A 16,897-nucleotide genomic window follows, 5' to 3' on the forward strand; every position below is an offset into this window, starting at 1 on the left:
GTACCTTTATTTGTGTTTCTTTATTGGTTGAAAGTTTGTCTTCATTCTTTCTGATCAACATTTCATTTCTAGAATGAGATATAATGGATCAACAGCTACATTTTTTTTTTGATATTTGACAGAAAGAGCCAACAGATTATTTTTTTGTTTTATTTTAACTTATTTCCATTTGCAGATATTATAAGACCTTTTGAAAAGTAGCAGAATGTAATAGCAAAGAACACGTTTTATAGCCAGATTGCCTGAACTCCCGTATCTGGTCCAGCACTTAGGAGATGAGTGATCTTGGTCAGCTTATTCCATAACTCTATTTCTCAGTTTTCTCATCTGTAAAAGAGAGATAATCATAGTATTTATCTCACAGCTTTTATAAGACAGTTTATTGACTTATTAGTTGCCTAGGCCAGTGCCTGAAACATAGTAAGTATTATCCAGATATTTGCTCTCATGGTTATTATCTAAACAAGACATAGAATCAGCACATGATTCCTATGTGCTGCCATTTCTAACTGAGGTAGAAGAGTACTGCATATTTTTAGAGACGATTCAACTAAGTTCTAGAAACAGTCATGGAGATACAAAGTATGCAGAGATGAATAAAACAGTCCCTACCCTAAAATATTTCTAATGCAATGGAGAAGATACATACATACACATCTGTCACAGGTAGCACAGTTTGAATAGAACTATAACAAAGGCCCAAGTAAAATGCTAAGAAAGTATACAGAAGCTGGGAGTTGAGGTTTCCTGGAGGAGATATAATTTAAAATTGGACTTTGAATCGTAGTTGGAAATTTTGATTCACACAGATAGGTAGTGGGAACAGAGAGAGTACAGGGAAGAAGGTCAGACATTTTAGAGCACTTGGAAGTAATGACTTGGCTGAAGTAGATAGGTGAGGTGGGGGCATGAGGGTATCAACAGGGTAGAGTGAGAGTTAAGGATGGAAACGGGGTTTAGACCGGATCCTGAAGAATACTGACTGCTGTGCTGTTGAAACTTAACCTTCTAGGCAATGCAGGAGCCAGTGGGAGAGTCTGAATACGTGTAAAACACAATCAGAATGGTAGTTCAGCATGATTGCTTTAGCAGCAGCATGTTGGGTGAATGGAAGGAAGAGGAGAATAGGGCCATGAGGCCAGTAAGTAGCAGTTAGAACTTAAAACCAGGTTCACTTGTCTTAGAAGCCTAAGGTCTTTCCACCACGTCACGGCGTTGAGAACCAGGCTGCTGCTCTGGTGTGAACTCCGTGTCTCCCGAGGTGGTCTTCCGTGTACTGTTAGTTCTGCCTTTTGTCATGAGGTGTTTCTTTCCTCTTGCTTCTTATTCCCTTTGCATGACTAACGTTTACCTTCGTAATGGTTAAGAGACTAGTGGAACAGTTAGTGGTTGGTGACAGTAGTGGAGGAAAACCACTGACAAGTGCGAGAAGGAACTGTCTCCCCCTTGTTAACTTAACGGCAAAGTTGAGTGCCCCACGAGGCTCCGGTATTTCAACCACAGGTGAGGGACTAGCTTGTCCGTCTCCTATCGACATAGCCCCTTGCAATCTGTGCACATTTGAGAAGTACTGAGATTCCTGAAAAACAAATCAAAATTATTCTCAGGGAGGTAGCAATAGTAGTTTGAGGTATAAAATCTTCTTTTCTTGTTTCATTTCATGAAGAAATCAGAAGTGGAAATGTTTGTTTATTTAAGCTGTATTTTATAGGATGTCATAAAACATTCCATATTTAGTAATAAATATTCACTTTAACAAATTTTCACCCCTGGCTTTCTCCAAGTTTCTAAATTTCAGCTTTATTTTTCTAAAATTACTCTCACCACTATTATTTTAAGCTAAAGTTACACTACTTAATTTGGATATCTCTAAATATAACTCAGTCACTTCTGTTTGTAAAAATATTTATACTTTTCTCATTTACTCAACTTTACTGAATCCAAGGTGAAAAATAATGCTTGAATTTTAGAATTTAATTTTTTTAAGTGAGAGAAAGGCATTTAAATCTAATTTGCATATAAAATGGCAAATGGTATTTCACATTAATGATGGCAATTTAGTAAATTTCATCCATTAAAAAGGGCACACACAAGGCCAGAAATGTTTGTGTCATAATAATAGTGTTCTAATTCAAAAGCTTTGGATTATAAACATTTCAAGAACAAATCTTGTCTATAGTCCAAAAGATTATAATTCTGGTATACAAACTACTTGAATAATGACAGCCCTTGTAATTAAGTATAAAAGCATAAGCAGTAAGGATAACGTGTCAGGTTAAAACTACCATTTATAAACCATTAGGCCTCTTTTAATGTGTTATACTCAATCTATTTTCTTGATTTTAATGACATTTATAGGACCTTTCATTAAAATATACATTGATGGACACTGGCACTATATATAGATATAAAATATATAAAGAAAGACTAAAATATAAACAAACATTTTTCGTTAGAATAATAGAATTAGGAAGAGAATATTAGATGAAGTTATAATAGTGTCTTAATCACTTAAATGTATTCCAAGGAAGAGAGACTTATATTACCCGGATCATTTTATTTAATTTTTTTCAATAAAAAAGGAAATAATGTTTTTTAGACAGTTAAATTATTGCTTCTTTGTTCATTTGTTTTTGCTCTCCAAAATCTCTGAGTGTCCTAACATCTTGTAACAATAGAATTGTTAAATCCTTAATCCTGGTGTAATTAGGAGACTCAATAGGGAGTCCGGGTAAGAATTACTTTGTAATTTAATTTTTATTTTATTTTATTTTTCTCCTTTGAGATATGCAAGAATAGTAAATGGCCTGTTAAAGTGCATTGGAACAATTAAATTATATTGTAGGAGTGTCGTGATGAAATGATGTGTATTTAACCTTCTGCTTTTTGTACCTTTCTCAGTGCAGAGAATTTGGAAATGTCATTACAACCCTGTTGCTTAACTGCCTTTAAAATTGTTTTATGCAGAACAAATAGCTTAATTTTATGGGTTTTTGTTGATGCTATACTCTGGAGCAGAACCAAAAGGCATCCTTACTGCCAGAACAAATGAGGAAAATCATTTCCCTTACTGTCTTGGCAGAACATTTGTACATGATGGCTTTAAAATAACTTTTGATTTCCAGTGAGATCATTCTCTTATCTTTTCTCACCTGAGTGGACCTTTGAATGCAGTCCTGAGCCTGTTAAATTTTGTTAAAAAAAAAAAAAAAGAAACCAAAGCAAACTAATGTATAAACAACAACAAAAGCAAAACTTGAGTAAATATATAATGACATTGTTCATTTGGAGAGTTACCCTGTGTTGCACTTTAGTGGTGAGTGTTCATAATTTAATCTTCCACCTCTCTCCCTTCCATGGACCCAGAGTGATCTGGTTAACACCCTTTTCTCTACCCTCAGAAATCCTGCCAGTCTCTCAAACTTGCTAAATCCTGCAGGATTTCCTCCCTGATTAGACTGGAAAGTTACTTGTCTCATTTATTTGACACTGCTTGCAGCATTTTCATGTCAGTGAATCTATATCTCACACTTTATTGTAGGATCCTTTACTGAATTGACTTTTTGAAGAATGTGATAAAGAAATGTTGACTGATACAAGTCTGCCAATAGACAATGAATGAGCAGGGATTGCATTTAAGGCCTTATGCCAGGTAGGCATTTTAGGGCTGGGGCAATAAGTCACTGCCTTGCCCTCTGTAACTTATAGCCCTAATAAGAGAGCTGAAGTTGAGTATACATATCATTATAGTCATAGATAGAAAAAGTAAGAAAAGCAATATAGAGGATCAAAGGAGGGAGACATACTATCTGCAGAAAAAGTTAATCAGGAAACGTCTTCTAAGACGTGCCTGAAATAATGATTTCATTATTCCTAGAGCAACTGCCACTATTAGGTTTGCTGCTAGAAACAACACATGTTCTGGCAATCCTAGAAAAGCCATGTATTGTCTTCGCCACCACATAATATATGATCTTTTGTTTGTGTCAAGAACTGTGAAGGGTCTGAAATTTTACCTTGCTTTTAAGACAACAAGTTAGCCTGTCATAGTTTCATTGATGCTGGCAGAAGACAACTCCTGGGCTAGAGACAGAGGACTCTGTCACTCACAGGACAGCAGGTAGCATGAGCCTCGTGTTTCCATCTTGTCTTTTCCTCCTCAAGTCCCATAGGGGATGGGCAAAGCAGCCTAAGTAGACGCTGTACACACGGTGATTTTGTGTCATACCCGCTTTACCAACCTCCAGCTCAGAAAACTCCCAGTCTTACAAGGGATTTGCTAGCAAAGCTGTCCAACCTTTGCCCAGAGGGAGACATTATCTTTATTATCCTGGTCAGGAAACAAATCTTCTATTTGCCCTGAAGGGAGATTCTATCTCTGTCTTCCAAGGCTCTTTGAAAAGATAATGTGGAACAAAAGCTGTCAATAAAGTATAAGAATCCTCTAGAGAATTGCCCCCCAGACAATATGTTCAAATAGTCCCCGAAATAATCCTCATGAAGCAATGATTGAGGAGAAAGAGGTAATACGTTGAGGTGGTTGTATTGTCTGGATACTATTTCAACATTGAAAAGCTGAACTTTGGTATATTTTTCCAAGGAATTAGTTATCTAATACTTTGAAATTGTAGAACTACGGTTTAAAGAAGTCACCGTTTTACATAATGATGAAAAATGAATAAAAAAAGATGCTAATATTCTAAGAAGAAAAGTGCTGCATCTCATAAATTAAAGGTGTTAAGAATATAAAAGCATTATTCTGCTCTACTGGTGAGGTATTCTCTGATTTATTCATGTCGGTAAGCAAATTAGTCATGAAAATCTTTCCAATGATGGATGATCCTAAAATGAATTTGTATTTTGAATTTGTATTTACACACACATACACATTCTAGCATATCCTTTTGAATAATTTATGCATCCACAGTAAAATTATAATTCCAAAACCAAATTGAATCTCAAATTAGAATAAGTTTTAGAAATCATCTGAGAAAACCTACTGCTCAGTGCCTGAATTTTTTCCAAAATAAAGGATCAGTGAAGTTTATAAATTCTACAACTTCACTTCCAGAATCCTATTGTCAAGTGGTGTTGGTAACCCCCCTCAGGCTGATGTTAAGCCTGCAGTCGGACCTGACATTGTCTTATTTATGTGATATCTTTCCTGAATCATATATGATCCACTGATAGATCTACTGCTATAATGAAGCACATTGATTCTAGGGTATTCTGTGTGTGCTTTGGACTTCTTAGTTGGTTTTCTTTTATATCCCTACTTTTTTCCTTTTGTCTTTTTTCTATGTTGCAACGTAACAAAAAGCGCTTGTGTTTTTATTTAAAAGTTTATGTACTGCACTATGAAAGCAAAGGAACACATGAATGCTGAATATTGTTAGTAAGAAACTTAGGGGGCTCATTACACTAATAATAACATCAAAGTAATGTCATACACCTATAGTTCAAACCCTAGAGTGCTTACTCCTATGATAATAAATTTAGTCATAAAAGGATCACCATAATCAAATGCTCTTGTCACCACTTTTATAAATCCCCAATATTTTTCATGTGTCAGGGCCTGGATTTGACTACGTAATGTGTGAGTTAAGTGACAAACCTCTTCCCCATCTAGCATATAAATACCTAACCTGATATTGTATGGGACACAGCTTTTTTAAAAATCTTAAATTTTGACCATATTTGGGATTCAAACATGTATATCAGATTTCAAAAACTAAAATGCCTACAGGGGCCACTCAGGTAAAAGAAAAGTCTGAAGAGAATCAGAGAGTGCCTGTCCCAATGAAAGAAGACTTCAGACTCGACTCCAGAAGAATGGTGCCACATAGGAAGGCATGCCTGTTGCTTGCCTTTCAGATCTTTCTAGAGACATTGTAAACCAGGGCATGTGGATCCAAGGCACAGGCCTTTGGAGGCTATGAACAAAAAACTATAGGGGGTTCTGGTGAAAGTCAGCATCGCTCAAAATAGAATTCATCATCGCTGACCAGCAGAGCCCATGAAGATGATACATTAGCATGAGAAGGTTATCCCATGGAATTCAGAAAGAGACGCAAGAAAGGGAGCAGATTGAGCTTTTTCAGTCAGGGGAGGGGGAGTGATTGATCCAGCAGGTGAGGGGATAAGCTATTAACCGGGAGGCTTTTAGATCTTGAGGCACAGGAAACATTTGAGAACTTACCAGTTGCTACAATTACTTAAGGGAATTGTATACCTTGGTTCCCACCCATAGATCTGCACTGTAGAGTTGGACAGAGAAATATGCATTTTTTTTTAAAAAAGAAGCTCCCAAATAATACTTAGGTAAAGTTCTGGTAAGGATTAAATTAAATGTTGAATCTGAAGTGCTCAGTACAAAAGTTAGAAAGCTGACAATGCCAAGTGTCAGTGAGGATTGCTGGTAGAGTATAAACATGTCACCATCCTGGAGAGCAACCTGACACTACAGTAAAACATTAAATGTATGCTTCGCTAAGACCCAGTAATTCTGCTCCTGGTTATACATACCAGTGGTATTCTTATACAGATCCCAGAGGGACATGTACAAAGATGTGCTGCTGCTTTTGGGAGGGGGGGGGGGGAAGGGAGTGGTTCTTGTCAATAAAGTACTTTATTAAAACAAAACAGACTATTGTGGTAAGAAGCCTTTTCCCAAAGTAGCTTATACACCATCACTTGTGGTGTAGTCACTGCAACTGAAATGAGCCGTTCATAGAGATCATAAACATTAAAATTACTCCTCTAGGTTTTATTGGGGGAAGATGTGCCGATGTTTGCCGTGGTGGAGATTTGGAGACAATTTGGGTGTCCTCATTGGGAGAGTAGAAGAGGGAATATGGGGGATCCATACCCCAAATATTACAAAGCAGTTAGAAACAACAGACTGTATGTGTACATAGGGCTTTGTATAGGGGTCTTCAAAACCCAGTTCTTAGTATAAAAGATGAGAAAGACTTTACATAAATTAAAATATACCATTTACATAAATTAAAAAATGCACAAAAAGCAATATACACTTTATAAGAACATATGCAAACAACAAAAAAACTGTTAGTCTTCCCAGGAACAATTTACAGTGATTGCCTCCTGGAGGGATGCAGGGAGAACATGGAGGGGGGGAAGGGAAGGAAATAAATAGATAATTAAAGTAAGAGAGGGACCTTTTAAGACCAATGATAATAATGAGCCCTCAGTTGCATAGTATAACAAACTCAAACCTCTGCACATGAGTTTATAAAGTAGAAGAAAGAAAAACTAAAAGTTCTTGCCACGCTGTCTGGCACATGGTGTGATTAATCTATCATTTAAGCAAAAAGAGGAACAGAAACAGTCTGAGAAAAGAAAAGGATAGAGAAAACCATTGCTTGCATTCCAAAAACAAAAGTACTTAATGATTTCTGCCTGTGGTCCCAGCAAAGTGCTAGGCACTATTTGAGATGAAAAAGAGGTATTTGATATATTCTCTCTTCAGTGAAGAAACCAACAAATTTGAAATACAACGAAAATTTCCTGAAATCCAGTGGGAAACTGGTAGAGTTAAATAATGTTTTAAAAATAATCAAAGATGTTTGTGGTGTATTTTGAAGTGATACATTATAAACAAAGGATGAATTATAAATTCATTCATTATAAATCCTTTCATTCTTTTGTGCACAAATGTTATTGAGAGTCCACCACACCAGGTTCAGTGCTAAGTGGTAAAAATGCAAAGGGAACTTAAGGAGGTTCCTGGCCTTTGGCGGGCAGACAAGTTCAGGAGAGAGATTGGACAGCAGAGGTCACAGCAGGTTAAATGCAGAGCAGTGCTGGTTGAAGTATGGGTGGCCTCTAAAGGCCTGAGACTTGAGATGAACCTTCAGAAAGATTAAAAAAAATAATAATAAGTAATAATAAAGCTTAGCATAAAATAAAAGCTAAAAGATAAGTGTCTTAATTTGGCAAATAATGCCATAAAGAAGGTAAAGTCTTGCTTGATCTTCTCAAAGAAGGAAGTAGAACCAACAAAAATAGAACAAAATAAAATGTATTGAATTGCAGAAGAAAAATGAAATGGTTTTTCCGTGTGGTTTATTTTTATATGCAGTTGCATAACAGTCCATTATCTTTTATTCCAGATACACTGGCCAAGTACAGCAGTAAAAACAGAAGAATGCATAATGAAAGGAAAAGATGCCGTGAGTATTATTCATTGTAAATTAAACAAATCATCAATTTATAGTCATGGTCAGTGACGAAGGACTGAATCTCTAACCTTTTATTTGCTCCTAAAACGCATATATGCAATTCATTTCAAGAATAAATATCTATCTCTCTATATATCTATATATTGATATATACATATATATATCAATATATATGCACACATACATACATGTATATATACACATGTATACACATGCACATATGATATATACATGTACATTTTCTATATATATAATTACTTAAAAATTAATTTCAGTGTAGAGGTAGAGTAGGGCACCAAGGTACCATCTAGATCTTGGTTTTATTTTGTCTTATAATATTTTAGTCAACTCAGATTTATAAATTCCTTCTAGTCAGGCTTATCTCCTATGTACTGGGGACAAAAATAATTTCAGGTAATTTCTTAATTTGAGGAAAAGCTAAGCACCGTCTTTGTGAGATTTCATCTCACCCTGATTAGTAAATTAGAAACGAATGAAGAAACTAAAGGAGAAAAAAAAAACCTTAAAAGAAGATGGCAAAGGCAGTAAACATGCTTTATATATTCCACATGTTTTGAGGATGTCTCCTACTGAAAGAATCAATATTCCATCTCTCCATAACTTCCTGCAGCGTGTGAAAGGGAAGAGGTGGTCCAGCAGCAGCGGCCCTGCCATAGTTGCTAACACACGAGTACACGGGTGAAAGGACTTTTCACGTGCTAGGAGTAGCTGGCCGACGACACATTTCACAGCTTTGGAGGAAGGCATGCACAGCTCCTTTTGAAAGTTAACTCATCCTTTTTCTCAGTAAGAAAAAAAAATACCGTGTAGAAATCTAACACACATTGTACCAACTCCTGATTCTTGCAGCAACTGGGTAACAGCGAAGGGATGAGTCAAGACATTCTTGCTGCCTTAGTCTACAGCGTGATGCTGAGTAATTGAACACATTCACAGGCTGTGTCAATCTAAGCCCACCCGAGCCAAAATGTGGTCTAATCGGCTTACTCAAGATGTGACAGTTTCAAGAGATGAGAAGCAGGTGCTTATAGCAATATGAAAATAGGATATTAGATTTTCCCAACTCTACGGGTCATATACAGACTAGGATGCTGCATGAAGGGGAAATTAAAGGAATAAGTCTGTCGGTGTGCCCCAGGTAATCGGTTCAGTAGTGTGTTACTTGTTCTTACCAAGGGAATGCTATATTCTGAATCACTTACGATGAGATAGTTCTGCTGGCTTGTTCATCCTAATACTGTTGTATGAGAGAATTTAAAAGTCAGAATCTGACCTTATAAAACATAATATGTACTGACTACTGCGTGTACTAATGTCAAAGTGATATTTAGCAATAAAAGGGTTTAGTATTTCTCTCATAATTTAAATGAACTAGCAGTACCTGCTTTGCCAACAAGGTATTTGCTAAAATTAATTTAGTCAAGTTTTGTCTGAAGTCATTTTAAACTTTTTTTCACTCAGCATACTCAACTAATGACTGATCTATTAAAAGTTTGTTACACATGGAGTGTGTATCAGGTACTGGGTTTGATTAACTACAGAATACAAAGACGTGTAAAATCAAGATTCTGTCCTTGATAAGATTACAGTTGAATCCCATTATGGGCAAACTAGAGCTCTGGGGCTGAATGTGACCTGCCATAAATGAAGTTTTGTTGGAACACTTCCATATACATTCATTTTTCTGTTGTCAACGGCTGCTTTTATGCCATAGCTGCAGAAGTAAATAGTTGCAGTAGAGACCAGATGGCCCATCAGACTAATTACATTTACCCTCTGGTCCTTTATAGAAAAAGTTTGCTGATCTCAGGACTGTAATCTTATAGTGATAGGTATGAAATGTTATTTTTATCAGTTAGCTTTCTATCTGCTTACTTGAAAATTCTCTATGAAAGTACTTTTTATGAATTTATGAGTTTGAAGATATGACTTATTTGCCCAAACCTCAAAACTCTGTAGTGCCCTAAGGTCTGCCTATGTTCCCTTAAGGGTAATGAAGCTTTTTCTAGTTATTTGTTTTCTGACTTTATGCTGATTCATTGTTTATATGAAATTTAAAAAAATAACAGGTTTGGGAAGAATTTAATTATTTAGTGAAACATATTGCCATGTAAATATACCTGGATAAATTTCTGAACAGTGCTTTTTAAAAATTCCTCATGTACTAGAATACAAGAAAATGATACACTCGCATTATTAAATGTAATTCATACATCGCTGTATTGGTCACCTCCGTCTCTTCTTCCACTGGTCCTTGTCTTCTTTTCATCTGCCCCCTTTGCCTTCTCTAACCAAGTGTGGGTTATACATGAGATTTCTAGGGCTCGGAAAAGCAAAAATCAAAAACTAAACATATTCATTACAGTAATCAATTTCTTTTTTTTTTTCCTGCTTTAGAGTGAGTGTGCAAATTATGTTCGGGTTTTGCATCACTATAATAGGACGCACCTTCTGACCTGCGGTACTGGAGCTTTTGACCCCCTTTGTGCCTTCATCAGAGTTGGATACCATTTAGAGGTATGATGATTTCATTCATTGCTCTCAATGAATTATCAAAAGTAATGCTTAAAAGAACTTTGTTTTAAAAGAAAGGTTGTGGCATTTCTTCCTACAAAAGAGAAAAGCATTTGTGATCTTCTGATTAAGCTTGCTTGAGTCAGATAATCGATCTCTCTGGGGCTTTAAAATTCTTGCCAGCTACAAAATCTGTGAACCAATTAATTCTTTATGTATTCATTCACTGAAGAATTTCATTTACTTAATTTGTCCGCTTAAAAATATTTCTTAATATCAAACTGTGTTCTCTATTGTCTTCTTATATAAAATTTTATTGGTGTAAGTGCCAAACCAGAATGAATATGTATATATGTGAACATATATATACAAGCATATATGAAAATAAATTACTACCTGGAGTATTTTTTAAAAGACATGCAAAGGCTTGTTGATCCTGTAATGACTCCTTTTCTTGGCCAGGTGAGGTGGGAGAGGTAGAGTTGATCTGGGGGGAGATTGCAAACTGACTTAAGATAAACTTTACTTGATGAGAGCTATACATGTCCTCCCCTGAGACCCCACCACTAGATGGTATGTTATCATGAAAGCAAATCCCACCTGAATTCTGCCACATACACCACATTATATTTACTAACAAGCAGGCTTGACATTCAGTCATATAAGCGGTTTCAGCAAACTAGGTAAACTCTCACAGTTTCACTGTGAATAAGCATACTAAACAATATACTGATGTCAGGATCTGTTACCTTCCCTTGTCGTCAGAAGGCAGAATCCTGCATCAAGATGGGACACAGATAAAGCAGAGCTCTGGATGATCTGTAGTTAAGCAGCTAGACACTCTCTCTCTCTTTTTTTTTAATTCAAGTATAGTTGATTTACAGTGTTGTGCCAGTCTCTGCTGTGCAGCAAAGTGACTCAGTTGTACACATGTGGACCTTCTTTTTTTTTATTATTTTCCATTGTGGTTTATCAAAGGATATTGAATATAGTTCCCTGTGCTATACAGTAGGACCTTGTTGTTTATCCGTCCTGTATAGAATAGCTTACATCTGCTACTCCCTTGATTCTTGGACCCCATTTATGAAAGGGCAGCAGTGACTATAAAATATTTTCAGCCACCACGTATGAAGAGCAACATTCATTTCACTAGTGAAAAATTATTTCTGATATTCCTGATACTAGTTAACACACATGTGCACACATAATTAGCAGTATCTGAAGTGCTCGCTCTAGCTGCCTTTGGAGAGTGCCCCTGATTGAGGCACTTCAGCTGTTAAGCATCCTTATAGGCAGGATTTTTGATTAGCATATTTTAAATGTTAACTAACCACCCCTAGTTGTAGATTAAAATTAAGTAGCGTGCACAAACACATCACAGTATATTTACTAAATTATTTTAAAGAAACAATGCAGGTAATATAATAGGAGAACATTAGAAGGCAAGTAAGTCCAGTGCAAAGTCAGAATATTTACATATATACAAATATACGAAGTATACATATGTATATACATATGCATATGTACATATGTGTATACAAACACACAGGTATACATAAATACACAGTCAGAATATATACAACTTGTGTTGCAGATTTATTGGTGGCAGATCCTCTCAGTTTTCATTTATCTGAAAACGCCTTCATATCATCTTTATTTTTGAAGGATATTTTCCCTGGATATAGAATTCTGGCTTAACATTTTTTTTTCTTTAACCATCTCAGAAATGCCTTATTGTCGTCTAATCTCTTTCTCATGTAGATTTAGGTTTCATTCATGCTGGTATTATCCTGTTTGTAACTGCTTTATCTTTCAAGATTTTCTCTTTATCTTTGGTTTTCAGTAGTTTCTCTGTACTGTGCCTATGTGTGTGTGGTGACAGTGTTGGAGAGATTGATATTTATATTTCTTAGGATATTAAGATTCTTGGATACAGAGTATATGTTTTACACCAAATTTTTGGCCATTGTTTTTCCCAAATAATATCTCTGCCTCATTCTCTCTCTCCTCTCCTTCAGGGACTCATAAACAGATAGATAGACAGACAGACAGACTGACTTTTGGGCAGTGTCCCACAGATCACCGTGATTCTGTTCATTCTTATTCAATCTTTTTTTCCTCTGTTTTTCAAGTTGGATAAATACCTTTGATTTATTTTCCCTTTCTTCTGACATCTCCCATATGCTGTTAAGCCCACTCCATTAATGGTCCATGTAAATATTGTACTTTGCAATTCTAGAACTTTCATTTTGTATATATTCCATTTCTATCCTGAGTGCTCCCCCATATTTTTATTTATTATGACTCTATTTTCCTTTAAACTTTTGAACATATTTTAATAGCAGTTTTAAAATCCCTGTGTGCCCCATTTATGATAAAAACCCTGCAGAAAGTAGGCATAGAGGGAACTTTCCTCAACATAATAAAGGCCATATGTGACAAACCCACAGCCAACATCGTCCTCAATGGTGAAAAACTGAAAGCATTTCCACTAAGATCAGGAACAAGACAAGGTTGCCCACTCTCACCACTCTTATGCAACATAGTTTTGGAAGTTTTAGCCACAGCAGTCAGAGAAGAAAAGGAAATAAAAGGAACCCAAATCAGAAAAGAAGAAGTAAAGTTGTCACTGTTTGCAGATGACATGATACTATACATAGAGAATCCTAAAGATGCTACCAGAAAACTACTAGAGCTAATCAATGAATTTGGTAAAGTAGCAGGATACAAAATTAATGCACAGAAATCTCTGGCATTCCTAATGCCATTTTTCACTAATGATGAAAATCTGAAAGTGAAATCAAGAAAACACTCCCATTTACCATTGCAACAAAAAGAATAAAATATCTAGGAATAAACCTACCTAAGGAGACAAAAGACCTGTATGCAGAAATTATAAGACACTGATGAAAGAAATTAAAGATGATATAAATAGATGGAGAGATATACCATGTTCTTGGATTGGAAGAATCAACATTGTGAAAATGACTCTACTACCCAAAGCAATCTACAGATTCAGTGCAATCCCTATCAAACTACCGCTGGCATTTTTCACAGAAGTAGAACAAAAAATTTCACAATTTGTATGGAAACACAAAAGACCCCGAATAGCCAAAGCAATTTTGAGAACGAAAAACGGAGCTAGAGGAATCAGGCTCCCTGACTTCAGACTATACTACAAAGGTACAGTAATGAAGACAGTATGGTACTGGCACAAAACCAGACATATAGATCAATGGAACAGGATAGAAAGCCCAGAGATAAACCCACGCACATATGGTCACCTTATCTTTGACAAAGGAGGCAGGAATGTACAGTGGAGAAAGGACAGCCTCTCCAATAAGTGGTGCTGGGAAAACTGGACAGGTACATGTAAAAGTATGAGATTAGATCACTCCCTAACACCATACACAAAAATAAGCTCAAAATGGATTAAAGACCTAAATGTAAGGCCAGACACCATCAAACTCTTAGAAGAAAACATAGGCAGAACACTCTATGACATAAATCACAGCAAGATCCTTTTTGACCCACCTCCTAGAGAAATGGAAATAAAAACAAAAATAAACAAATGGGACCTAATGAAACTTCAAAGCTTTTGCACAGCAGAGGAAACCATAAATAAGACCAAAATACAACCCTCAGAATGGGAGAAAATATTTGCAAATGAAGCAACTGACAAAGGATTAATCTCCCAAATTTACAAGCAGCTCATGTAGCTCAATAACAAAAAAACAAACTACCCAATCCAAAAATGGGCAGAAGACCTAAATAGACATTTCTCCAAAGAAGATATACAGACTGCCAACAAACACATGAAAGAATGCTCAACATCACTAATCATTAGAGAAATGCAAATCAAAACTACAATGAGATATCATCTCACACCAGTCAGAATGGCCATCATCAAAAAATCTACAAACAATAAGTGCTGGAGAGGGTGTGGAGAAAAGGGAACACTCTTGCACTGCTGGTGGGAATGTGAATTGGTACAGCCACTACGGAGAACAGTATGGAGGTTCCTTAAAAAACTAAAAATAGAACCACCATATGACCCAGCAATCCCACTACTGGGCATATACCCTGAGAAAACCATAATTCAAAATGAGGCATGTACCAAAATGTTCATTGCAGTTCTATTTACAATAGCCAGGAGATGTAAACAACCTAAGTGTCCATCATCGGATAATTGGATAAAGAAGATGTGGCACATATATACAATGGAATATTACTCAGCCATAAAAAGAAACGAAATTGAGCTATTTGTAATGAGGTGGATGGACCTAGAGTCTGTCATACAGAGTAAAGTAAGTCAGAAAGAGAAAGTCAAATACCGTATGCTAACACATATATATGGAATTTAAGAAAAAAAAATGTCATGAAGAACCTAGGGGTAAGACAGGAGTAAAGACACAGACCTACTAGAGAATGGACTTGAGGACATGGCGAGGGGGAAGGGTAAGCTGTGACAAAGCGAGAGAGTGGCATGGACATATATACACTCCCAAACGTAAGATAGATAGCTAGTGGGAAGCAGCCGCATAGCACAGGGAGATCAGCTCGGTGCTTTGTGACCACCTAGAGGGGTGGGATAGGGAGGGTGGGAGGGAGGGAGACGCAAGAGGGAAGAGATATGGGAACATATATATATGTACAACTGATTCACTTTGTTATAAAGCAGAAACTAACACACCATTGTAAGCCAATTATACTCCAATAAAGATGTAAAAAAAAAAAAAGTGAAGTATGAGGTAGCTGTGAATGGAGAATAAATAAATTACAAGAAATTAAATTTCTCTCTTAAAAAAAAATCCCTGTGTGCTAATTTTAACATCTGGGTTACTTTAGGTTTGCATTGACTGTTTTTTCTCTTGATGATGAATCATATTTTCTTGTTTCTTTGCATGTCTAGTAATTTTTATTTTGTACTGAACACTATAGATTATGTACTTTAATTCTTGATTCTGAACTCTGTTACCTCTGAAGAGAGTCTGTTTTTATTCTAGCAGACAGTTTACTTGGCTGGACTCACACTCAAAACTACCTTGCAATGGGCAGCATCCACGCATCTCTTGTAACTTTCCAGCCACTGCTTTTCAGGGTCTGCTTGCACATGCAGTTCAGGTGTCAGCTAAGGACTTGGGAAAGAGTATATACACAGATCTCAGGGCGCCTCCTTCAGTTGCTGGATATGCCTTCTCACTTTTAAGTTGATCTGGTACCTTACATTTCTGTCCTATGCCTTTCCAAGCTAGAAGGTCTCTAGCTTTCTGCTTGAGTTCTAGCCATTCCTCCCCACATGAATTAGGACATTCCTTGAGTGAAAAACTCTCCAGTCTTTGTCTGCTCTTACTGAATCCACTGCCTTCAAATAATTTCTTTTGTACTTTTTTACTTAGTTAATCATCATTATCTGTGGGAGTTAGTTCAGTACAAGCCTCATTGTCATTAGTAGACGTGGAACTCCATGTAGTTCACCTTCATATACATAATGTTGAATATTTTTCTCATGTAATTATCTTAATATTAGGTCTGATTAAAAACATATTTTGAAAAAAATTCTGTGTGTGTCATAAAAGGAATATGTGGTCAGATGATAATAAGGGCAGTGAGAGATTTATTCCCAAAACTCCATTTGGAGGCTTGATAAAATTTCATACGAGGGAATGAAAAATTACAAATTGTTATAGGCAAGGAAAATGTTTAAAAAACACAGAGATAGGCACATATGGAATAGGTTCACAGACATTAGTTGGTTGGGAAACAACAGAAGATAAAGCTGGGGCAAATTGGTGGATGACGTTGATGCTAGACAGTGGCATTCTGTAGGTATTTCTAAAAACAGCATGGAGACTAGGAAGGAGGTTGAGCAGAGTGTTTGATTGACATGTCATTAGTAATATTTAGCCTTGATTCAAGCAGAGAGGGATGAAAGGCAGAGAGAAATTAAAGGGAACTATTATAAGAGTCTTTGTGAGAGATCATGAGGATATTTGAGTGTTGTCACAATAGCAAAGGAAAGGAAGTGTGGAGCTGATGTGAGAAGCCACTCAGCAGGAGTTTATATAACTTAACATTTTATTGGATGTTGCTGACGAAAAGGAATCAAAAAACAATTCCAATTTTATTTCTTGATGACTGGGAAGAAAAACAGTCTTAAC

The 16,897-nt window shown here is 36.3% G+C and overlaps 1 protein-coding gene across 1 annotated transcript in view; it reads left to right on the plus strand.

Annotated features, from left to right (window-relative positions):
- SEMA3E (semaphorin 3E) overlaps positions 1–16,897 on the plus strand; it is a 108,688-nt gene that overhangs the window by 7,006 nt on the left and 84,785 nt on the right. The window contains exons 2-3 of the mRNA XM_022562640.2: positions 8,133–8,192; positions 10,620–10,739. Coding sequence (XP_022418348.2) covers positions 8,133–8,192; positions 10,620–10,739 — 180 coding nt within the window. The remainder of the gene's footprint in view (positions 1–8,132; positions 8,193–10,619; positions 10,740–16,897) is intronic.

This window comes from Delphinapterus leucas, chromosome 9, assembly GCF_059928025.1.
Source record: "Delphinapterus leucas isolate spDelLeu-1000000601 "Yukka" chromosome 9, BTC_Dleu_Yukka2, whole genome shotgun sequence".
Lineage (NCBI taxonomy): Eukaryota > Metazoa > Chordata > Mammalia > Artiodactyla > Monodontidae > Delphinapterus > Delphinapterus leucas.